The 25,383-nt window shown below is 44.9% G+C and overlaps 1 protein-coding gene across 3 annotated transcripts in view; it reads right to left on the reverse strand.

Moving 5' to 3' along the window:
- Positions 1–25,100, reverse strand: part of LOC138749900 (DNA-binding protein RFX7) — an 83,833-nt gene extending 58,733 nt beyond the window's left edge. For 2 of the 3 annotated variants that reach the window (XM_069911931.1, XM_069911930.1), the window contains exon 1: positions 24,454–25,100. In XM_069911931.1, coding sequence (XP_069768032.1) covers positions 24,454–24,593 — 140 coding nt within the window. In that variant the 5' untranslated portion in view covers positions 24,594–25,100. The remainder of the gene's footprint in view (positions 1–24,453) is intronic. The other variant, XM_069911932.1, reaches the window with a different exon arrangement.
- Between the last annotated feature and the right edge of the window lie 283 nt (positions 25,101–25,383).

The following is a 25,383-nucleotide window of genomic DNA, read 5'->3' on the forward strand; positions in this document are numbered from 1 at the left end:
TTATTAATTTCACACATATAATCTTTCTTTTTTTAGAGTAACATTATTTGTTCATGTATATATGCCTTCGTTGTATCCCACGGAACAAATTTATTAACAGTTGAATCAATGTTAGTATCCAAAAATTGTTTTGTCTTCTAATAAATTGACAAAAAATCTTTTTAATAATACTGTTAAATCTCCATCTATAATTCTTCTCTTGTTTATCTTCTACAAGCAATGTTAATAACAGAGGTGAATGATCCAATATAAGTCTTACTTTATATTGAACCTGCTATACGCTTCTTTGTAATCTTGCTGACAATAAAACCATATCAATTCTAGAATAAGAATTGTGCCTATTAGAATAAAATGAGTAGTCTTTTTCCCTGGGATGTATCCTTCACCAAATATCTATCAGATTTAATGATAAAGTTATTTTGGCCGCTTTAGACCTTACCACACTTCTCATAGATCTACCTAGACCTCTCGATTCTTGAACTCAATCTCTCTATTAATGAAGCCCAACATCCCATATGCCTTCTTAAGTATCCTATCAACCTGCACACCAACTTTGAGAGATGCATGGATTTGGACACCAAGATCCCCCATAGCTCCTTTAGATACTAAAGCAACCAAGGTATATGGGAGCAGTGCAGGAAAACAACACTGATGTAATCAACCGTGTCTTGATGAATAGCAAAGTAGACACCAAGGATCTACTCCTGGCACTTACATCTTCTGTTCATGTATAAACCTAATCTTGGAATATTATGAAAATAAATTGTCATCTAACTTGATGATGTCAAGATTGCTACTCAGTGAGCTCAAATGTAATTATGTTCACTAGGAACCAATTGTCATCAAACATTGTTGTCAAAACAACCCACAAGGATGGGGTTGTCAGAGACTGGTGAACTAATCTATCTTCAAGAAGGAGACATCAGTTCTTGAACAGATTCTCATCTCTGGACCATGAACACCATCAAACATCTTTCTATCATCTCTCACCTGGTTTCTTTGGGAGATCATCCAACCACAGCTTTGAAAAATAATGGCAGCTGCTGGAGCTGCTGTCATGGCAGCATTGCTGCTGGTGAGACCGTGAGAGTGAGGAGTAGAGATACAGCATTGCTCTGTACGGTTCTTCCGCCTAGCTCAAATGCCCACAGCTCTGTACAAGCTTTAAACAGCTTGTTAAAGGAGCCAATGGTATATTTTTTTTTAAATCCTGCAACCTCGGATATTTGTGCCGGGATTACAAGGCCTATGCTGGACAGTGTACAATGAGGGTTTGCAGAGTCCAAGGAAGCAGTGGATCAGGAAAGAGCACCAGAAACTGGGAGAACACCCTCCCCGATGAGAAGAAGCCCTGACAGGATGGCTCAATGACTGAATGATCCACACAAGCTGTAGGCTGCTGGAAACTGGCTCATTGGTACCCGATATCTGAAACAGGATTTGAGAGAGATCGGAGGGCAAGAAGAGTTTCCTGCTGAAGGCTTCCTGATCGTATCGGAAGTTTGGATGTGGACCTCAGGTTGCAAATAGCTTGAACTGGAGTCTTTGCAGTTGCAGGAGTGCTGGAGGTGAATCCATGGACACTTACTGACTGAAGACTCACTTTTGCTTCTCATTTTCCTATTGTTAGATTGCTCCTATTGTTAGAATGCTTATGGTGACTCCTTGTTTGCCCTACAGCAGCCAAAATTTGAATATCGACTACATGGAAGGTCACCTGACTTCTCCAGCAGGGAAAACGTCAGAAGTCACCTCACCTGCCATTCAAGGTTAGATTCACCCACCGCTGAGGCTGTCACACAATTTGGTTCTCATCAGTCATGTGATGATTCCCAACATGGAAATACTGGGAGGCATGATGAGGTGTGACAGAATATAGATATGTTTTTGGGAGATAAATTGGGGCAGGTTTTAGTGTAGGTCACATACAAACACTTTAAAACAGATCTTATTTGAAATACTGGAGCTCTGCCCATGCTAGACATTTCGGGGCCAACAGTCTTTGCAGAAACTTTGGATTGTGCCCAAGAGACTTCACTAATGGATTGTTGTTTACAAAAAGGCAACAGGTGAAAGAGCTTGTTGGAGCCACATATTGTCTGGAAGGAAACTTGGTGTTCTAAGAGGGTCATGTGGTTTTGCAAGCAGAGACAGTCAAACAGGCTTTCTTTCAGAGAGAAACACAGAGATCAGTTCTGCAGTGTTACACCCAGCAACAGTAAATGAGACTGGAACAGGACAAGCTGGCAAGCTTGTGGAAAACCCCATATAGAAGATGGGTTGTGAGTTCTTAATTCAGCCTGGTCAAAGCCCTTGTGGTTCATACAAGAGGAGAGGACTGGCTGTCTAATGTTTCACTTGGAATAAGTGAAACAAAAAGGAACTCGATAGTGACCTGAAAGAAAGAGGTTATCATCTGGAGAACCCTGAGGGGTCAAATTTTGTCAGCAAGACACTGAACTGGCTGATTAAAAAGGAATGAGTTGTGGATGTCCTGAAGCAACAAATCTCTCTGAAAACTGACAAGAACCTTCCCGAGCAGTAACCATTTACCTTTCAAGCACCAAAGCCTGGTGAACTTTATAAATGTTAAATTCTGTGCACAGTATAAGAATTGCCTGCAACCAGTGAACTTGGAGGAATGAGAAGTGAAATTGGACTGTGAACCAAATAACTGTTCTGAACTTAAACACACATTACATACACGTGCGCTTAGAATTAAAAGGGGGTTAAGTTAGGTTAATTAAATCAATAGTGATAAGTTAAATTGTGATTCTCCTTTCGTGTTTAAAGATAATTAAAAGTAACTTTTGTTTAAGTAACCATTTGTTTTGGTGAATATCTATTGCTGCTGGGTTTTTGAGGTCCTCAGGGCTCGTAACAGTGGCCAACATTGATATTCTCATAATTAACAAAGGTTTAAATGCTGGAAAATATGACAATTTCTCTGATTTTCCTTGCAGGATAATATGATGAAAATAGCTTATAAAAATTGTAAAATTATATATAATTATTATTTCATCTAACATTCTATAGAAATAGTCACAATTATCAATGGCACGAGAAGTTAACAGACCTAATCCTGGTCCTATTTCTTACATTCCAAAATAAACTAGAGAATGTTTGAAAAAGAAAGATTGAAAAAACAAGGCCTGTTTTTCTGAGAGTACAGGGGGTTTGAGAGGGAATCTTGATGAGGTCTATAAAATCTGAGGGGCACAGATAAGAATAATTATGACAGTCTGTTTACTGGAGTGAGTTAATCCAAAGAGAGGACATAAATACAAGGTGGGGGAGGTGGGAATTAGAAATGGATGCAAGGGAACAAGTTTTTACTTTGAGGATGCTGTTCATATGGAATGATTTGCCAAACCAGTGGAGGCAGGTACATTAGCTTCCTTGAATGGGAGGGATTGGAGGGGTATGGGAACTCTGTTTAGTCTGTCCGCTTCATTTGCCATAGCCTGAGAGTCAAAAAAGTCTGCATTGGACATGAACAAGGCAATATCACGGGGGAGGCATTCTCAAGAACGTGGCCTTGAACATTAGGCATGTGGAGTGTCCATGAACTAGTGTGAGCATTTTGGTCATTAACTCAGAGGGGGACCTGCCCCCAAGTTTCTTCAGCTTGGTCAGTGAAAGTTCGTAGGAGATGGGCCTTGAAAGCCTCGTACAGACCTTCTGCCAACTCCTCGTCTAGCGATGAGATGTGCCAAAATTTTGTAGCCTCACTGGTGATATTGCGGAGGTTGAATTGTGCCTCCACCTCAATGAACCACGCATGTGGTCTGTGTGGCCAGAACTCTGGCAGCTTAATGGCCACCACACTCAGCGCTGGTTTGTCGGCCATTGTATTGGTTCAGAGATGTCTGAACCGTTGGGGTCAACAATGTGGTGCCTTTCAAGGCAGAGCTGTAAAGAAAAACACTCACTCACATTGTAACCAGCAAATAACTATTTTAATCTCTCTTCAGACCACTTTTTAAGTCAGTTCCAGTTCGGCTGTTCCGAAACCAGAAGTCACGTCATAACATTTCCAACGCGTTTCTCAGCCCATGGGCTTCATCCCTGAAGTGGAGGGGGTCTAGAGCATCTCTGCACTGGCCCCTGGGACTTGTGGTTGGCTGGCTTTACAGGGACAATTCGAATGTGAAGCCCCACCCCTCCACTCCTGGCTGCCGCTACAGAGTATATAGCTTCAGTGGTAACACTCAGAATAAATATGAGAAACTTGAATTACATTTTGAGGTCCAGCTATTTTTTTTTTTAAAGTTTTTATCTGCTGCTACAGAGTTCTAAAGTTTACTCCTGATCCTGGCTGCTGTCCATGAGGAAGTGGAATTTGTGCCTTCTACCTTTACCTTTGTGTTTCAGTTTCCTCACGCATCCCAAAGATATGCTGACTGATAGGGTTAAGTATCATCCATTATGGACCGATGGAGATGATGGAACATGAGAGAAAATAGGTTACAAGGAAATTTAGACAGAAATAGTTCTGAGCAAAGGATCTTGTATGCCTAATCATTCCAACATCACAGTGAATGGAATCTCTAGGTGTTATGGTCTTCATATATTGAAAAGTGAGTTAAAGAGGAAAACTAATTAATTGGGAGGAATTCCAGGAATATTTAATTTTCAGTCATTTAAACCGGAAGAAAAGTATTTAATCCATATATTCCATGGAGTTGGGATTGTAGAAAAATCATCCAAAATTAATCTTCCTAGACGGAATGTGCAGGGTCCTGTGGATCTGTAACAAGATGCGCTTGCAGGTAGGAGCAGAAATTTGGTTATAATTTTTCTAGGATAAAAAGAAAACATCCAATCCAGTTTGGGAAAGCACTGCTACTTACACATTTTGAATCGCACAAAAGAGGAGCAAAGTGGTCCCAAGGATCCCATGCAATTACAAAGATGGACATCAGAAAACTCAAGGGCCCCAAGCACATGTCCATTTCTCTTCATGGAACCTGCCCGTCCTGCTGAGTCCCTCCAGCTTCTCCTTGCATGCAACAGAAAATGTAACATTTCTGCTACTCCCAAACCCTTCACCAAAATCTGGAGTAAAAGTACAAAGCTGGAAAAACTCAGCAGGTCAGTGTACTTTATAAATAACCAATATTTTGGGCCTGAACCCTTCATCAAGGTATGAGCAAAATGTAGGCAGGCGCCTGAATAAAATGGTGGGGGGGGGGGGGGGGAGAGCACAGTCCATCAGGCAGGAAGTAATTGATGGATAAGAGAGGGAAGACACAAAAGAAAACAGGTGAGGTGAATGGAGATTCTGGAAACAAAATCTGGAGACAAGTTGAAGGAAATAGTTTAATCTTTCCTTTCATTTTACTTCACCTATTCTCCTGAGGAAGCAATACAAAGCCGGAAGAATTGATTAGAAAGTGAACACATCTTCCAAATTAAGGCAAAATACCAAGGATTGTCATAGAGTTGCACATTGACTATATTGTCTGCTTTACTTTTACACAAACCATCCAACCATATGGAACAAAAAAACTGCTGGAGGAACCAACCTGCCATGCCTGACCCGAAATTCCCTCCAACTGCTTTTCCTTTGCTCTAAATTCCAGCATCTGCTGTTCAAACATTGGAACCAAGCTCACCTGAAATGCACTGGAAATGAAACCTTTGCCCATACCAGAGGGATAAGACAGGGCATATACTCGAGTTGCAAACTTTCCTGTCAGCAGTTAAATAGTTACTAATGACTATTCAGATCCCAAGTGGCAACATCAGGGATCTGAAAAGGCAAAGACATACCCATGCTGTAAATTGATAGGAAGCCTTTAAAACTGCCCCAATTCCCCTGACCTTTGGTTATGGAGCAAACACACACCTAATTTTTGAGAGGCCAAACACTGCCATTTGAATAAAATAGATTATATGGTTTTCTGCATGAGCTCAGTTTAGCAAAGATCATCATAGCTGCAGCAAATTTTATCAACAGCAAGTCCTTTTGCAAAAATCAGGACATTCAATCCCTTTATCAACACAACTGCATTAAGATCCTACAATTTTTTAAGACTGGTAGGGTTTGAGTCGGTCCACCAAGATTTCCTTTTTTTTTAAGGACCAGATCATCATGGTGATCTTCTGGGATTGTTGTCTGAAGAGGGTGGGCAAAATCATTGAGGACCCCTTCCACCCTGCACACAGCATCTTTCAGTTGTTCCTGTTGGGGAAGAGATACAGGAGGATCAGAGCCAGCTCCACCAGGCTGAGGAACAGCTTCTTCCCATGGGCAGTGAGAATGCTGAATACAGTGATGGAACTGATCACACTATCCATCTGAGACTGTCATTTGTACAAAACAATATTTATTAGTATACATAAAATACTTGTCCTGCATATGTATTGTTTGTCTGTATATGTTATGTCTTGTTGTGTGTCTATGTGCTTTGCACCGAGGAACAGAGAACACTGTTTCATCGAATTGTTCTTGCACAATCAGATGACAATAACTTGACTTGATCTTCTTCCTGTGAAGATTTTCACAATAAAACACAGGGAACAACATTTTAACTTTACACATACAGAATCCATGTAATTGTGCACATATACCAAAAAAAATCACCAGAGAAATTAGAAATGTATTTACATTTTTTTAAAATCTGAAGATACACCACAGTAACAGGTCCATCCAGATGACGAGCCCAAGCTATATACAACCTACAAAACCTGTGCATTTTTGGAAACTGGGAGGAAACCAGAGCACTTCAAGGAAACCCATGTTGACACAGAGAGAACGTACGAACTCCTTACAGGAGTGGATTCAAACCCAGATTGCTGATCCAGTATAGGACGGTGCCAACCATGCTATCCCAAGCTAACCATATCATCCAGAATTTTTTTTAAAAGCACCATTGAAAATGTTGAAAAGGACAAAACAAAAATGCAACTTTGTTTGTGGGAGAAAAAAAAACAGCTAGTTCTTTCAAAAACAAGAATACTGGCCTGGACTACTTCAAGTAGCAAAAGCACATAATCTGAGAAGCCCCAACAAGAATTAGAAAAATAAGTGCATAACACAAAGGAAATTCTCCTTGATCTTCTCTTGGGTCTCTGAACCGGCTGAAGGGAATATCAAAACTATCTTCAACTTTGCGAATGCAACAAGCCTTTAAAAGGATACAAAACACATTAAAAGACTTGGTAAATCTATGGAGATAAAAATCCAAGGATTTTTAAGAAGTCGCAGGTTTAAATTGAAAAAAATTAATTGGGATTCAAGATTCACTAATGGAGACACACTGTATTTGGAGAAGATTCTCACAGTTGGATGGAAATAGCATAAAACATTTCTTTAGAAAGATTATTTGAAAGGGATGTCATCATTATGAAGAAAGGGGATAATAAAAGGATTCTGATGGTAGCATCATTTTTTCATTTTTAAAATTAAACAGCCTCATTTTAAAAGCCACAAGGATATTACAAATCTAACAGACTTTTGAAAGAGGTTTGCTTATTTAACACAAAATACCAACAGTGAGAAGGGTTCTTCTGCAAAAAGCACACAAGTTATCTCTAACATCATAGGATTACAATGAAAAGTAGGCACCCTCCTGCTTTTTGCTCACACCTTTAAGGCAGTTCAGGTCTGAAGCAGTTGCACATGTTGAGCTCCTGTGTATGTTGCGAGACCAGCTGGGTTCCTCCAGCATTTCTCTATTATTTTCTACAATCACAACCTCTGCAGACTTTTGTGTTTCACTACAAAGAAAAAGATCAATTAGCACCAAGCAAGTGCAGCACAATTATTGCGTTCATTCAGGAGCTTAATGGCTCCGGGGAAGAAAATGTCTTTAAACCTGCTGGTGCGTGCTTTCTCGACATTAAGCCTTCTCCCTGATGGAAGGAGAGAGATGAACATGCCCAGAGTGTCATGTTTCCTTCAGTTTGTTGGCTACATTTCCTAAGCAGTGCAAGATGTAGATGGAGTCCATGGAGGAAGGGAAGTTTCTGTTATACTCTGAGCTGAATTCACTACTTTCGGCTTCATCTGATCTTCAGCAGAGTGGCTCCTGTACCACACTGATGCATTCAGCATGCATGCATATGATGCTGTATCTGTAGAAGTTGGTGAGGGCAAAAGGGACACACCGAACTTCCTTTGCCTTCAAAGACCACCATTCTGCCAACTTTCTGCAGGAGCCCAATCCAGCACATCCTGGTTGGATGCATCTGTGTGGTACAATTGCTATAGAGCTATGGGTCAGAGGTCAATCACTGGACCATAAGAGCAGCAGAGATGATCACTGGAGTCTCACTCCCCCACCCATTGACATGATCTACTGGGATCATTGTCTCAAGAGGGCTCACAGAAACCATCTTCCAGCTACTGGAAGTAAAACACAAAAATCTGCAGACACCGTGATTGAAGTAAAAACGACGCTGGAGAAATTCAGCAGGTTGGGAAAGAGACGTTTCAGAGCCAGAAACACCAGGCTGAGAAATAGCTTCTTCCCAAGGGCAGTGAGACTGCTGAACAACGGATGAACTGCTTATACAAACCCTCCAAGACTCTACTATTTATTCAACAATCTTTATTTTTATAAATGTATACAGGTACTGCGTATGAATTGTTTGTTTCTATAAGCGCATTCATGTTTTTTTGCAACAAGGACTGAAGAACACAGACTCATCTAGTTGTACTTATACAACCAGATAACAAATCTGAACTTGAAAGAAGGCTTTTTTGACTGTCTCATTAAGGTTATGCGGCACAAATAGCATTGCAGTTAGTGCAAAGCTGTTACAGCGCCAGCAACCTGGGTTCGAATCAAGTACTGTAAGGAGTTTGCGTGTTCTCCGCTGAGTTTCTTCCACGTGCTCCAGTTTCCTCCCAAGTTCCAAAGACATCCAGGGTTGTTAGGTTTACTGGGTGTATTTGGGTGGCATGGGTTCATGGGTTGGAAGGGCCTGTTACAGTGTTATATCTCTAAAATTATAAAAATTAACATGCTTTTCAAAGTCAGGTGCTGGATATATTTATTCCTATGAACCTGAAGCTATTTACTCTTTTGACTTCAGCACCATTAATTTGGACAGAGGTGTCGATTCTGTCCCCTTTCCTCATGTCAATGATAATTTCCTTATTAACCGCTTTCAGGTGCTCGGACACAGATAATGCGCCAGCAGGTGCAGCTGGGACGTTCAGGTGGCCACGAAGAAGACACCTTTCTGTCACCTGAATGTGCCAGCTGAAGGAGAGCCGCATCCAAGTGAACGCGGCTCCTGTGGACTGTGGCCGTAGTCACTGCTGTGTTCCCTTCCCCTCACCAAGCCCTGTATCTCTTTTGAGATATCTTCAGACCTATAACTTTGACCTCTTTTAATTGTCAGCATTTAATTGTGCCAACTTTGGCAGCCCTGCCTTCAGCTGTCAAGGTTTTGAGTTTTGGAACCAATGTACTATTTTTTACCGAGTTTTTGGTTATGTAATCTAATGCCTCAAAGTAGTCTTTTTCTAAACCCAATAAACACTTTGTGATGTTTAAGTTACTAACTAAACATAAGGCGCTGTTGTTAAATTATTACATACCTGACGGCGAGAGAAACAATATTTAATAGGATATTAAATATCTTCAAAGGATTGTGTCTTGGGCTGCATTTACGATGCTGCATTCAGGTGCAATGGGGAATGCTCCAAGCCAGAGAAAATATCTACCCGAGGAGGGTTAGGTAAGTGCTCCTCGGGGCGAAGTTCTCCACTTTCAGGTGGTCACCCAACAGCTGCATTGGGGTAGAATAGGCAGCTTTACAGTTGGGTATTCTGGGGGGGGGAACAGAGAGAGAGAGAGAGAGAGAGAGAGAGAGAGAGAGAGAGAGAGAGAGAGAGAGAGAGAGAGAGAGAGAGAGAGAGAGAACAGAAGAGAGAGGAGAGATTGTTATCTTAGCAGCATGCTGTTAGATTTCCAATCGCATTTCTCTAATCTTATCGTTATCGTTACCTGATACTCATCCCATTATTGTGTTGTCATCGCCAATTATGAAGATAGAGTTGGAATTATATTTACTGGGTGTAGAGGGAATATTGTAGAGTACACATCCTTGAGGAGATGATGTTACCCATCTTTACTGCTTGCGTCTCCTGGATAGAAAGTCAAAGATCCAGTTGTAGAGGGGGTCATTGATGGCTTGGCTCTGAAGTTTGGGAGAGTTTGTCAGAGGTTATGGTATTGAAGACAGTCCTGCTGTCTATGAACAGGTTTTTGCTGATGACACAAAGATAAAGAGGTGTTGTGGACAGCGAGGAATATTTTCAAAGCTCGCAGAGGGATCTGAACCAACTGGGAGAATGGGCCAAAAAATGGCAGATGGAGTTTAATGCAGACAAATGTGAGGTGTTGCATTTTGGAAGGGCAAACTAAGGTAGAACAGTCACGGTAAATGGAAGGGCACTGAAGAGTACAGAGGAGTAAAGAGATCTGGGAATATAGATAGGTGGCATCACATGTGGGCAGGGTTGTTTAAAAAAAAAGCTTTTGGTATCTTAGCCTTTATAAATCAAAGTATTGAGTATAGGAGTTGGAATGTTATGTTGAAGTTGTTTAAGACATTGGTGAGGCCAAATTTGGAGTATTGTGTGTAGTTCTGGCCACCTAACTAAAAGAAGGAGATCAGTAAGATGAAAAGAGTGCAGAGAAGATTTACTAGGATGTTGCCGGGTCTGCAGGAGTTGAGTTATATGGAAAGATTGAACAGGTTAGGACTTTATTCCTTAGAAGAAGTATGAGGGGAGATTTGATAGGTTTACAAGATTGAGAGGTATAGACAGAGTGGATATAAGTAGGCTTTTTCCACTTAGATTGGGAAAGATAAATACAAAAGGTCACAGTTTTCCAAAAGAGGGAAGGTTTGGGGGAGCATTAGGAGAAAGTTCTTCACTCAGAGTGGTGGGAGTGTAGAATGAGCTGCCATCTGATGTGGTGAAAGGGTTTGATCTTGAGTTTTAAAAATAGATTGGATAGATACATGGATGGGAGAGGTCTAGAGTGGGAGTAGGACAGTGGCACTAGTGAAATAGTGGTCAGCACAGACTAGAAGGGCCGAATAGCCTGTTTTGTGCTGTAACATTCTAAGGTTCTAACAGTAGTCAACATACAAGTTCTTAGCATCCAATGGTTCTCCAAATGAAATGCTCAAAAGGCCAGGAAGCATCTGTTGAGGTATTTCTGGATTTTATCTTTCATAATGAAGGGTTATAGTGGCCTGCACACAAAATGCGGCAACTGCACGAAGCTGAGGGTGACACCGGTCATTGTCCCAGGTGACCTCACACATGGCAGGAAGATGGGGAACTTTGGCGAGAACACTGGCCAATTCCAGGCTGGCGCTCCGAAGTCACGGGGCCCTGACGTCAGTAACTGGGGCCCATATAAGCGCGACCAGTCTCAATTCCATGGCCTTGGTGTGTGTGTTGTTCTTCTCCCTGCTCGTGTTACACAAATGCTACATTGGTGACACCAACAGGACTAATCAGCAGTTGGACCTGAAGATGATGGATCAAGCAGAGGCAATGATCATCCGCGCGGACTCACTTAGGACCAAGACCAGAGAGGTAAATTAATACCTCAGGACAGTTCTGCTACTATCATCAGCGATGGGGTGCGGAGGCCCGTTGATGCTGCCCACCCTGCGGGTTTCTGGGAAACTCTCTGGCCAACTGTTGTTAATGCTGCAGTGGTTGGCTCATGTGATAACCTCCTCTACATTTGGGACTCCTTGTTGGGCAGGTGTTTCCTGGTCGATACTGGCACCGAGATAAGCATCCTACCCCCTGCAGGCCTCAACACCCACAATGGAAAGCAAGGCCCAGCACTGAGGGCCGACAAATCCTCCATTCAGACCCTGCAACATTCACCTTTGGTTCAGCAATAGCCGCTTTACATGGGCCTTCACCCTCACGGCAGTGAATCAACCACTCCTGGCGGCCAACTTCCTTCGTGCCCTTTGCTTGCTTGTTGACTTTAAGTGATGGCACTTGGTGCACGCCAGAAGCCAAGCTACCCACTCCCCACCTGGACTCTATAACACTTTTGGACAATGAATTTGCCCGCATCCTGGTATAGTTCCCCTCAATAGTGGCGCCACAGTTCTCCATGGCCAAGCCAAAGCACGGGGTAAAGCACCATATTCTGACCGAGGGCCCCCCGACTCCACGCACACTGACTCCCTGCTGAAAAGCTCAGCCTGGTGAAGGAGGAGTTTACAAAAATGGAGGAGGAGTAAGGGATTGTGCAGCACTCCGACAGTCCCTGGGCACAGAATAAACAGACATGGGGCTACACTCCTCCCTGAAAAGGTTGAGGCAGTCCGGCACTTCACCAAACCACGCACTGTAAAAGGGCTACAGGAATTCACCGGTATGAAATACATTTACCACGCATCACGCGACCCATCTCTGTGATGATGGTGGGCAAGTTATAGGACATTATCTGGGTCGATGAGTCTTCAATGGTGTTTGAGAACACCAAAGACGTCCTGGCCAACGCCACCCTCCTGGTCCACTCCAGACTAGAGGCACCTACTGCTGGAGTCGACACCTCCAGCACAGCAGTAGGGGGTGTTCTGGAACAGTCCAATGAAGGCCAGTAGCAACCCCTGGCCTTTTTCAGCAGGAACCTCCACCCCCCAGAGCTCAAATACAGCGCTTTTGACCGAGAGCTACTGCCATTCTACCTGGCGGTAAGACATTTCTGTTATTTTTTGGCAAAGTCAGCAATTCAAGGTCTTCACTGATCACATGACGCTGACCTTCACCTCCATAAGGTATCGGACCTGTGATTGCCCCAACAACAGAGACAGTTGTCCTACTTGTCCGAATTTACCACGGACATACAGCACCGTGGAGAAAATAAACGTGGTAGCCGTCGTTCTATCACACTGCGCAATCAAATTGGTACACGTCCTGTCCCAGGGAGTCGACTACGTGGCCCTTGCTAAAGCACAACAGCATGACCTTAAGATCCCCAGGTATAGGACAGCCGTTTCTGATCTCTGGGTGAAAGACGTCCCTGATGGCCCAGGTAACCTGCTGTGCAACATATATACTGGGAGCCCTCGCCCCATCATCCCAGCCGCATGGAGGCAGCAGGTTTTCGATGCCATTCGCAACCTGGCGCATCCCACAATCTGAGCCATGGTCAAGATGATAGCCAACAGGTTTGTCTGGTAAGGCCTCTGTAAGCAGGTCAGGCAATGGGCCAAAACCTGCACGAACTGCCAGTCCTCCAAGTACAGATTCACACGAGGGCACTCACACAGACCTTTGAACCAGTGCAGTGTGGGTCCAGCCACATACATATTGTCATATTGGGGTCATTAACAGTTTCCCGTGGGCTGAGGCAGTCCCACTGGCTGATATCACACAGAAATCTGCGCCAGGGCATTCATTGACACATGGGTGTCCAGATTCGGGGTCCCAGAGCACCTAACCTCAGATAGGGGGGCAACAATTTACATCCTGGGAACACAGCTCCACCACTCTATGGCCTATCACCCTCAGGCCAATGGATTTGTGGAGAGGTTTCATAGGCACCCTTGATGACCTGGCTCAAGGGTCCCAAGTGGACGAACTGCCTTGGGTCCTGTTGGGGATTTGCACCACGCCAAAGGAGGACTTCAATGCCTTGGCAGCAGAGATGGTCTACGGCACACCTTTAATAATTCCGAGGGAGTTCCTGGACCTGATAAGCACCCGGAAAATCCCACAGCAACCCTCAAGAAAAGAACACTTGGCAAAAACTGGGGTCCCTGGTGCTGCAGCAACCCCCATCACACAGCCAGCCAAAACATAACATCCCCAGGGACTTAAAGACTTATCAGTACTTGTGAGAAGGGGCACACACCGCCCCCCCCCTACAATGACCCCACAAGGGGCTCTACAGGATCATCAGGGACAATGGCTCCACCTTTGTCTTTGGCATCAGCAGTAAGGATGAGATTTTAATGTTGACCGCCTGAAACTGGCATATCTGGACTGTAACGAGCCAGACTCCACTCCTCCCCCGTGACGTGGGGGAAGACAACACAAATCAACAGCCCGATCGCTGGTTCTGGGAGCGTTGTGTGGTGGACCGCACATGAAGTCGGGGACCGACGCACAAAATGGCCGACAAACGTGGTGGTCGCGCCAACTGGGGTGGCACCAGTCGTCATTCAAGGTGACCTCCCGCACAGTGGGAAGATGGGGAACTATGGCAGGAACACCGGCCAATCCAAGGCCAGCGCTCTGATGACTTGGGGCCCTGACATCAGTGTCTGGGGCCCATATAAGCGCAATGACCAGTGCAATAAACCAGTCTTGATTCCAAAGCTTTGGAGTGCGTGTTGATCTTCGTACTTGCAAATGCTACAGAGTCACCAATTCAAATATATTTGTCTTCTCCACAGATGGTGTTTCACCCAAATACTTTCATTGTTTTCTGCATTTAAAATCAGACCTGATTGAACCACAGTTTCAACCATTAAAGCATTTTCCTTTGTTCTGAATGAATTGCTTTCTGTATAAAAAGTGGAAGATTTTTCTTGCCTTCTCAAAACTCAGCAAATTAGTAAACAATGCAATTCAGGGTCACACAACAGACAAATGAAAAAGTTTTTTTTAAAATTCAATAGCCCATTTAACAAAATCTCAAAGTAGAATGTTTTATTTAGGTAGATATTGGGTCTGAAAGAAATACTGAAATTCTCAATGGAAATCATTTGCAGAAGTTGCTCTAAATGAACAAGACGTGATCAAACTCCTTCTGTATGGGTGATACTTCCAATACCTTACAAATACCATTTTTGTTTTTTTAAATCCTGGTCTCTGAACAAAGGACATGAACATAAGGGCAAACGTGATGCTGCAACATAAAAATTCTGCACTTAATTTCTTCCTCAGAATTAGGCATTGCCTATCATCAGTCTCATTTTATGTTTAAGAACATAAAAAGATAAACACAAGAAATAATAGTTTGTAGCAGGCCAAGCGACTGCACGAGTTAAAGGGCTGAATCGCCGCAACACGTGGCCGGTCCAAGATGATGCAGGGTCCCCTTCACTGCTGAGGAGCCTGCACCGAGAAGCTCTCTCTCCACTTCCGTGTAGTGGCCCGCCAGCCGGAGAGTGACATCGCTTCCGGAAGCCAGCGGGTATGTCACCAGAAGTGGGCAGGCCAGCGTGGAGACACGGCAAATTCAAACCTCACGCAGTGTGGACGTACCTTTAGTCAGTAGCGCTGCCACAGCAGTCACTACAGTAGTGAGCTTGATAATTCCAGCATTTTGGAACTAGCACTGATCACACAAGAATGCAGCAACCGGCTGAATTCACAGTCCTAGCGCCTACAACCAATGTGGTGGGCGTACATCTCCTGCCATTCTGGACAAGCCAGCCCAGGAAATAGCTGCAGCTGACTGAGTCACAGTTCCACATCAGGGGAATTGTTTCAGAGGACACCAAGTTCTGGCATGTCGTCAGCTGCCAAAGTAAGCTCCTTCATAGAAAATCCATCCATGGAGCACAAGTATGAGCAGTTTCTGACATTTCTTCCTCAACACCCTATAGAGCTCAGCCAGCACAAGTGTGCCATCAGAATCCTCAATATGCAGGGCCTGGGCAATAGAAACCCCTCCGAGCTAATGCATGAGATGGCAGCCCTGGCAGACGAGCACACAGACCGTTTCCTGTTCGAGTCCTAATTCCTCTCGAAACTACCAGTACAAATATCCTTATCAGTTTCAGACATGGATTTCAGCACCCTGCACCTTGTAGCCAAGGAGGCAGACAGGTTGTTCTACACGCCACAGCAGAGCTCCCTCCACATGCAACCAGTCTAAGCAATTGGCACCGCCACCCCGTCCAGTACACCAGAACACCAACGGTAGCTGCAGCACAGCGGCAATATAAAGGGCGCGCGGTGAAGAACAGCGAGTACTGTTTCTACCACTGCTAGGAAGACCTAGCAGTGCATCTTCCCCCTCCCCGCCCCCCCACACCCATGCTCATGCCCCACTGCCAAAACCATCGCAGCGATGGAAAACGGGCTGGCTGGTTGCCGATACTGGTTTTGGAGGTTGGCACACAGAAAGGCCTACTCTGCCTCAGAGACCAGAGGACCAAGAGGAATTTCCTCATCGACACAGATTAGCCTCATCCCATCCATGTACTTTGAGGCGAGACACAACACCAAAGGCTTTTCCCTACAAGCAGACAACGGGTTCTCCATTCTCAGCTGTGGGACCCGCCTGGTCACCATCCACATTGCAGATGCTGCTTTCCAGTGGGAATGCACCATCACATCCATGGGACAGGTACTACTTGGAGCGGATTTCCTCCAGGCTCATAAATTGCCAGTGGACATGACAAGATGCCTGTTAGTAAACGCCACAACATTCCAGTCTTTCCTCCTCACCCTGCGGAGGCGCTCTTTCCTGCCACTGGGAATCCACCCTGGACAAAGAAGAGTACGCCCCCCTACTGGCCAAATACCTGGCTTTATTGGCACCGAACTTCCATGGCTCCAACCCGCCACATGACTTAGAGCACCACAGAGACTGCGGACTTCCGGTACATGCACAAGCTCGGCACCTCCCGCCAGACAACCTCCAACAAGCCAAGGCCGAATTCGCAGCCATGAAGGAGTTGGAGATCATCCACCATTCCAACAGCCCATGGGCCTCCCCACTCCAGATGGTGCAGGACAGCTCTGATGGTTGGTGTCCATATGGCGACTATCAATGTCTAAACGAGGCGACGCCCCGGACAGGTACCCTATCCCATACATTCAGGATTTCACCACAAAGCTAGAGGGCTGCAGGGTATTCTCCAAGGTGGACCTCGTAAAGGGGTACCACCAAATACTGTATACCCCAGTGTCATCACACCCTTTGGCCTCTTCGAATTCCTAAAAATGCATTTTGGACTCAAAAACGTGGCCCAGACATTCCAGTGGCTAATGGACGTGGTCAGCAGGGAATCTCAACTTCATTTTTGTTTATCTAGACGACATCCTCATTGCCAGCCCCGAATCCAGCATCCACAGGATGCACCTCACCCGCCTGTTCGACAGACTGCAACAGTTCGGGCTCACAGTGAACCCGGTCAAGTGCCAATTTGGCCTGCAAACAATAAACTTCCTGGGGTATCGCATCACCCCAGAGGGCACCACGCCACTACCCAACAAGGTGGAGGCCATCCAGAACTTCCATAAGCTGAGCACGACCCAAGGACTACAGAAGTTCCTGGGGATGGTCAACTTCTACCATTGCTTCCCCCCAGGAGCAGCCACCCAAACGAAGCCCTTGTTCGGCCTCGTCAAACTCGGCAATGGTCGCTGGAGGCCACTCAGGCTTTCCACACCACCAAGTCAGCACTGGTGATGGTCACGTTACTGGCACACCCAGATCCCACCTCCTCCGTTGCCCTCACAACTAATGCTTCAGACAGAGCGGTGGACGCGGTGTTAGAGCAATGGGTCGATGAGCACTGGCAATCCCTCGCCTTCTTCAGTAAGCACCAGCAAATACCAGAGCTCAAATACAGTGCATTTGACCATGAACTGCTGGCCATTTACCTGGCAATATGGCACTTCCGCTACATGCTAGAGGGGAGAGTGTTCACTGTCTATATAGACCATAAACCATTGACCTATGCACTGAGCAAGGTCTCGGACCCATGGTTGGCAAGACAAAAACGGCACCTCCCCATGTATCTGAATTCACGATGGATATCCACCATGTCGCTGGCAAGGCCAACGTAGTAGCCGACACGTTGACCCACCCCTCTAACACCACAACCTGCAGATGGCTCGACGTCACCCAGCTTTCTAAGATCCTGAAGGAGGATGCAGACGTCCAGGCGCAGTTCATCTCCTCCCTCTGGTCCAACCTGGTGAAATTCTGAGGCAGCCAGGTCCACCCTACGACAGCCGATCATCCCCAAGTAAACGAACTGATCGAATAGTTCCACTGCCACCTGAAAGCTGCATTGAAAGCCCGACTAACCGGGCCAAACATGATGGACAAGCTCCTGTGGGCACTGCTCGGGATCCGCACTGCACCGAAGGACTTGCCAGTATCGTCCGCAGAGATGTCATAAGGCGCACCGCTCTCCATCCCAGGGGACCTACATTTCAACACCCCCCCCCACCCCCGGCCCACAGACCAACACGTTAGACATCCTGAACAGAATGAGAGAGAAAGCGGGCGGACAACCACCCCCCCCCTCACCTCTGTCCAGACACAGCTCGCCACCCAGCCATGTTCCAGCAGATTTGCAGTCCATCCACTATGTTTTCATTAACGGAGGACAGCAAGGGACCCTCCCCATACAGTGCCCATACAAAGGCCCCTTCAAGGTACTGCGAGAGACAGTGTGGTGTTCACATTGGACATGGGCGGCCGCAGGACAGATTCACAGTCAACTGCCTCAAAGTCGCGCACCTGAACTCCGACCTGCCGGCCCTGGACTCCCCGGGTCCAACACAGAGGTAGATTGCCCAAACACTCAGAGAACGGTGGCGATTCTGGGGGGGTATGGTGTAGCAGGCTGAGTGCCCGCACGAGTAAATGGGCCAAATCACCGCAACATGTGGCCAGTCCAAGATGGCTCAGGCTCCCCTTCACTACCGAGAAGGAGCCCATGCCTAGCGCCACATGCGGGCTAAGGAGTCCTCCAGTTCCATGGTGTGATGATGTCACTTCCAGAAGCTGGCATGTACATCACCAGAAGTGGGCAGGCCAGCACAGAGACATGGCGAATTCAAACCAATAGTCATTCTTTGGATCACCCTCACGCAGTATGGATGGCTCTTTACTCAGTAGCATTGCCGCAAGTCGCAACAAGTTGGCCATTCTGCACCTCATATCTGCTTCACCATTCAAAGACATGGCTGATACTGCACCACCAGGTTCAGGGACAGCTGCCACCCCTTCACTATCAGACCTCGCAATAACAAACTCAATTAGAGACTCATTTAAGGACTCTTGAGCACTTTATAGATTTTTTAACTTCTCTCTGGATTCCACAGTTTGTTTACATTCATTATCTGTTTACAGCTAGTTCCATATTTGCTTACATCTATATGCTGTGTATTTTTTTGCACTACCAAGAAGTGGTCTCACCTGCAGAAAAAAAATCTTAGGGCCGTATGTGATATTATATATGTACTCTGACAATTAATCTGAATCGTTCTATCTTTGTGCCACTTTCTTGCACAGCCCACATTCCTCAATCCCTACTAAAAATATATTAACCTCATTCAAATATACTCCGTAATCGAGATTCCAGTTGTGTTGGGTGACAAATTCCAATGATCAGGATGAAGATATTTTTTTCTTATCTGAGTGGTTGCTCCTTTAGTTAGAGATTATTAACTGTGGTTCTGGACTCCCCAAGGAGAACAGATTCCACATTTATGTACTGTATGTACTTCCTTCTAATCACAAGCAAGAACAAGGCCAACCTGTTTCATCTCCCCTTAAGCACCTTGCTCATCTTCTATTGAAACTCATCTTTCCACAAGCTCAGAAAACAGATCAAGACCATAGCACCTTCCTTTTAATGTATTACATTAAAACTGATCTTTAATGAAAAGTATTTGGATGTTTAAGGATTAAGGAAAAGACAAAAAACTCACTGCAAACTGTTGTACAGAAATAATTAAAGTTAGATAGTCAAAAAGATACAGGGTCACTTTTTTTTTTAAGGACCAGGAACGAAAGTAATCTTGCCTGATAACCACTGCTTTCTGGAGGATGCAAATATTCTATTTGCAACTTAAAAATTACTGTAACATCTGATTTAAGTGGTGTTGAGACTGAATGCTGCTGAGAATAGTTCTGTTATGCGCTCATGACATTATGAAGTTTCCAGTGTCAGGAGAGACTTGAGGTGTACAAATTCAATCCCCAGGGGAAAGCAGGTCAGGCCATGGGATGAAATAAGAGGCTCTTTGTGCATTTAGTCAAAACAAAGATTATTGTAACCAGACTACCCATGAAATTGACAAATCCACAAATGCACCAAGCAAAAGGCACATGACATGGGTCTTATTTAGTGAAATATTTATCAGGCAGAAGTCAAAAGCAGCAGCAATTTTAGTCATTTTCAAACTAGCTACAATTAAAATTGATGTTAATAACAATTACATGTTAGGATTTGCCAATTTATTCCAGCAGGCTTTGCTTAGAGAATGTTAACAATGAAGACAACAGAAGGTCTTTATGGGTAAACTTCCAAAAGTACAATACATTCACACTCAGCATTTTTCTACATTATTAATACAAAAGGGGAAAAGAATTATTATTTTAAAGAAAACAATGAAATGTTTTTAGATTAGGATCCATAAAAGTCTAAAACTACACTCTGTGCTCCAAGTTTCAAGACAGATAGAACAGAAGCTTCCTGAAAGTGAATCCTTGAAAAATGTTTGGCCCAGATAGTGTATCTGACCCCCATTCTTAAAAGCTGTGCAAACCAGCTGAATGGGATTTTTGCAGACATTTTCAACCACTTGTTATGACGGCCTGAGGTCTCTGCCTGCTTCAAAAAGGCATTATTCTCGTGCATAAAAAGAGCAAGGTGGCCTGCCTCAACACCTGCCAGCTGGTGGCCCTTCTATATACCGTGATGGAGAAGATGGCTATGAACAAATCAACTCCTTCCTCAGGAAGGACATGACTCCACTTCTATTCACTTGCGTCACAAGAGGTCAAAGGCAGAGACCACCTTGCATCAGATTTGACATGTCATCAAACACACTACAGGTATTACACTTCTACATGTACATTGTCAAAAGAATATTGACTGGTCGCATCACTCAACTATCCAGCATTGCAGAAGGCGGCAAACACAGCTAAATCTATCACAGGCTCTGACTTCCTGAGGATATCCATGCGCGGTGCTGCCTCAAGAAGGTAACATCATGAAGGACCCCAATCAGCCTTGTCACAGCTTCAGGAAGAAGGTACTGTAGCTCGAAGACCAGCACTTCTAGATTCAAGAACAATTTATTTCCACAGCTCTTAAACCTTCCCTTGTCCCATGGTCTGCTTTGACACCACAAAAATGACTGCCTGCACTATTGTAACATCACTTTTTTCCTACACTGTAGTAACGGTGACAATTTGTCTTTTGTATATATTATCTTTATAATTTAAAAGATACTGTTGTAATTTTAAAAATGAAGTACAGTACCTGTTCACGTTGCAGCACAAATAATTTCTGTGCACATTGAACAACGTATATGACAATAAACTCTAACATTAACATCATAATTAGATACTGCCCTCATTAAAAATCTTACAATGCTCACAATCTACATTGTTAACGGAAACTACCCATGTCAATCTGCAATTATACCCCATACATGAAGAGGTACTGCAGAATCAATAATAGGAATCCTCAACTTTCAACGTATTGTAAGAGTGTCAGATTTGAAATAAGTCAAGACTTAACCAAAAAGGAAACTGAATTGCATCTCCAATTCCTATTATTCCCCATGATCTTTAACACTTCAAGGCCAAACTTCGCCATTGCCTATGTCCAATGGCAATCTCGATCAACCAGCAACATGCATTTTGTGCACTCCATATTTGGCAATTACCTGTCAGTGACAAGCAGATACACCTGCAACCACCATCAAGGGGGCTTTATAAGCTTCAAAATCTCCAGTCCCCAGAGTCCCAACTGCATCACTATTGCAATGGGGAGGAAAAATACATGGAGTTTGAACAATGTCTGAGAAGAACCAATCGTTTTTCAGGCAGAAATTATAAATATTCCACAACTCTACCTGTTCAACCAAATAATTTCCTTACTACTTTTCTAACTTTAACAACTCTTGATCACATCAGATAATGAATTTATCTTTTAATCTAGTCCAAAATTTGTCAATCTTAATTTCCTTGCTTAAATCTGCTTCAGGCATTTGACCATTTTCTTTTACATCCCTTATTCTTGAACTGAAGATATTGCAAAACAGATTAGGATCCAAATTATGCCAACATTTAAAATATTATGCACTTAAACAGAACAAATTGCTCACAAGATAAAAGTCTGCTCAGGTGCTCTCCTGCCAATTCTTTCTCAAGTTCAAAGCCTTAATTCTGGAATTATTCACAGTCCCTTTCCAAACGACCAGTGTCCTATCCAAATGAGATATATAGACTTCATAACATAGGTGCAGTAATCAAGACCAATCTTTAGAATCTGTGTTTGTTGGTTACACCCATGGCTTTATGCATCAAAGAGCATTACTTCCGTTTGATTTTTTTTTTGCATTTGTCCATAATGATAATAATTATCTGCAAATTCAGATACTGTAACACAATCCCATTGTCCAAATCAACCAAAACAAAAGGAAACTGGTAGAATGCCAATTCTTGCTCATGTCAATGTGGCCAAATCCCTCATTTTGTACAATCCCATACATTTTAGGTAATGTATTTTTCACATTCATTAAAAAAAACTCCTCTCTAATTTGACAGCAATTTTTCTCAACCTCAAATTTTTTTTAATCACATTTTCTTACAACAAAGAAGGATGCTTTTCAAGTTTGTTGCCTCTCATTGCCTTCCTATCAACCTCCCTCGCCCACATTTTCCTGAAGCTGCAATGCAAAGCACAAGTTGTATTTCATATAAATCAAAATCCTAGTGCCAAAGCAATGGATGCGCAACCTTTGGAAAACAATTAATATTGCTTATTTTTTAAATAAATAACTCAATATGAAAGTACAGCACTGCAATTAGCTTCTATTAGACATATCGCATTGTGACAGAGGTGCAAAATTATAAAATAAGTTTGCTCACTTTAGGAAGAGCAAGGTAGGCCAGAAACACCAAAATGTTGCAATGCTCTACTCTCGCCACTAGGTGAATTCTCAAACAAGGAAAGCTGACTAGACCAAGAACTATCCATCCATTTCATGTCTTGCAAGCTTGCTGCGTCTGGCAGACCAACCAAGAACTGAAAAACACTTATTCTGAACTCAAATTAAACTGCTTTGACAATCAAACCCATGAGAAACCAAATTACTGCCTGATCACCTTCACAAACATACCACAATATATAACTAATAAATGTTAAAACATCTATTACGAAGCAGACTTTCATGTTATTGAGTTCCAGTTCATTGGGTAGTGAACAAAGATGTACAGAAATTTTTGAAAATGAGAGGAATTTATGACAAAATATCCAAGATTAATGTTCTTGTATTAATCACAAATGACCCACACTAAAGTTCTTAAATCATTTAAAGGTGTTGGATTGCTGAGAAATGTGTAAAAACAAATGCGAGTGGGATGTAGACTAAAATATTAAAGTGCTTTTTATTTAGGTGGCATCTTCAAGATGTTAAAACATTCCAAGATACTCCACGTGCATTATCAGTCAAAATTTGACTCCCAGCCTCAGAAGGTGACATAAAAACATGTACTTTTCAATTGAAAGACAATTCCACAGCTCTGGGGCTAAGTCATCAAGGAACAGAGATCAACTGAGCAATGAAAACTGATGGATCCCCAGATAGTCTAAACTGAAATCCTATTGGTTATCTTGGAACAAGAGGAGGGGAGGGTTTGAACGCAAGGTTACATTTTCTTTGGTTAAAAAGGGATGCACTGGATCACAGGCCAAAGTACAGCCCCAAGCAAAGGGAACAACCAGAGTGAGAAATGCATCACGATAAATGGTCTGGACATTTTCATACATTCATGTTAAAACCCCTGGAGCATTTCGCCTTCCATTTTCACCTATCAAACGTTTTAAGTAGGAAACTAATACATCTATTTTGCCTGTAAATAACTAATCTGTTGCAATTAAAAGTGTGCACAGCCGTTAGTATTTTGTCAGATTAGTCCTGTTATACTATACAAGGGCATTGTTATAAAAAGTTAATAAGTATGACCTCAAATAAATGGTGTCCGGCGCATTTTCCTTTCTACGCCCTTTGACACTGAATTATAAGGGGGAGGGAAAGAAAGAGTAAAATAAACGCCAAAAACTTGGCTGAACTCTCACGTTTCACCCAAATCCTGGAAATGACAATGTATTTAAATCAAAATCAAGGGATCAAGACAAGAGAAGCAGCTCGTTTCTGGCCGTGGTGGTGGGGGGGGGGCTCAGTGTCTGGCCATCCCCGAGGGGGGGGGGGGAGCTCAGTGTCTGGCCATCCCCTGGGGGGGGGAAGCTCAGTGTCTGGCCATCCCCGGGGGGGGGGGGGGGGAGCTCAGTGTCTGGCCATCTCCTGGTGGGGGGAGCTCAGTGTCTGGCCATCCCCGGGGGGGGGGGGGGGGGAGCTCAGTGTCTGGCCATCCCCGGGGGGGGGGGGGCTCAGTCTTGCCATCCCCGAGGGGGGGGGAGCTCAGTGTCTGGCCATCCCCGGGGGGGCGGGACGGAGGGACAGGCAGGGACTTGTTTCTGAGCAAGGCCCCGCTTCTCTTCACTCACCAGATTGAATTCTTCAGCTTGTGCTGCAGGGCACTGGCTTCCGACTCCGGCAGCCCCGGCACCAGGCTGGGCAAAGTCTCGCTGGCCTCCTGCCTGCGGAGCTGCTGCTCGGGCTCCCGCTCCGGCTGCTCCCCGGCCATGGTGGGTGATGATGGAGGGAGGGTCTCAGCCAGCCGAGCGTCTGAGGGCAGGGCGGGGAGCGGGGGGAGGAGTGGTGGGGGGGGGGGGGGCGACTAGGGACGCACAGAGACTAGGCCGCAGCCTCTCAGCGGCCCCGCAGCGACGAGCAGCGCCTCCCCCTGCCCTCCCTCCCCCCCGCCCCCCTCCGGCTTCGCCCGCCGCCGCCGCCGCCGCCGGGCGCACTCCTCTCGGGTTGGATTCAACGCAGCAGCGCGGCCCCGGCCTGTGGACAGCCCTGGCCCCGGCTCTGGGGCATCGCGCTCCCGCTCCGAGCCGGAAGGTGCTTCGGTCGCCCGAGAGGGTTCGCGAGCGAGGAGATGGGCCTGTTGCGGTGAGGTGGGAGAGAGCAGGTCGACCGCGGGGTGGGTGTTAGGGCTCGGGGCTGCAGTCGGTGCCATGCACACGGGCTTTGCCAGGAGCCCGCAGCAGGCAGAGGGCCGAGCGGTGCATCAGCGGCCAGGCTCGGCGGCTGCGCACGCGCACTCCGCCCGGGCCCCGCCGTGCTGGGGGAGGGGGGGGGGGGTCGCTCCCTGGGACTCCCTGCTGCAGCTCATCTCAGCTGTGCCCAAGTAACCGGTGAGGCACACAACCCACCGGCTTTCAGGGTAAAGAACCTGATGATTGCACCTCGAGGAGAACTAAAATGTTCACCAGAATCTGAATGGAAGGTGGCCAAGGACAGAAATGCCAGTCTTTTTGCCCACATCAGAATCAGGATTGATGGTCATGAATTTCCACTCTTTGCCTTCT

This window comes from Narcine bancroftii, chromosome 14 (assembly GCF_036971445.1).
Source record: "Narcine bancroftii isolate sNarBan1 chromosome 14, sNarBan1.hap1, whole genome shotgun sequence".
In the NCBI taxonomy this organism is placed as follows: domain Eukaryota; kingdom Metazoa; phylum Chordata; class Chondrichthyes; order Torpediniformes; family Narcinidae; genus Narcine; species Narcine bancroftii.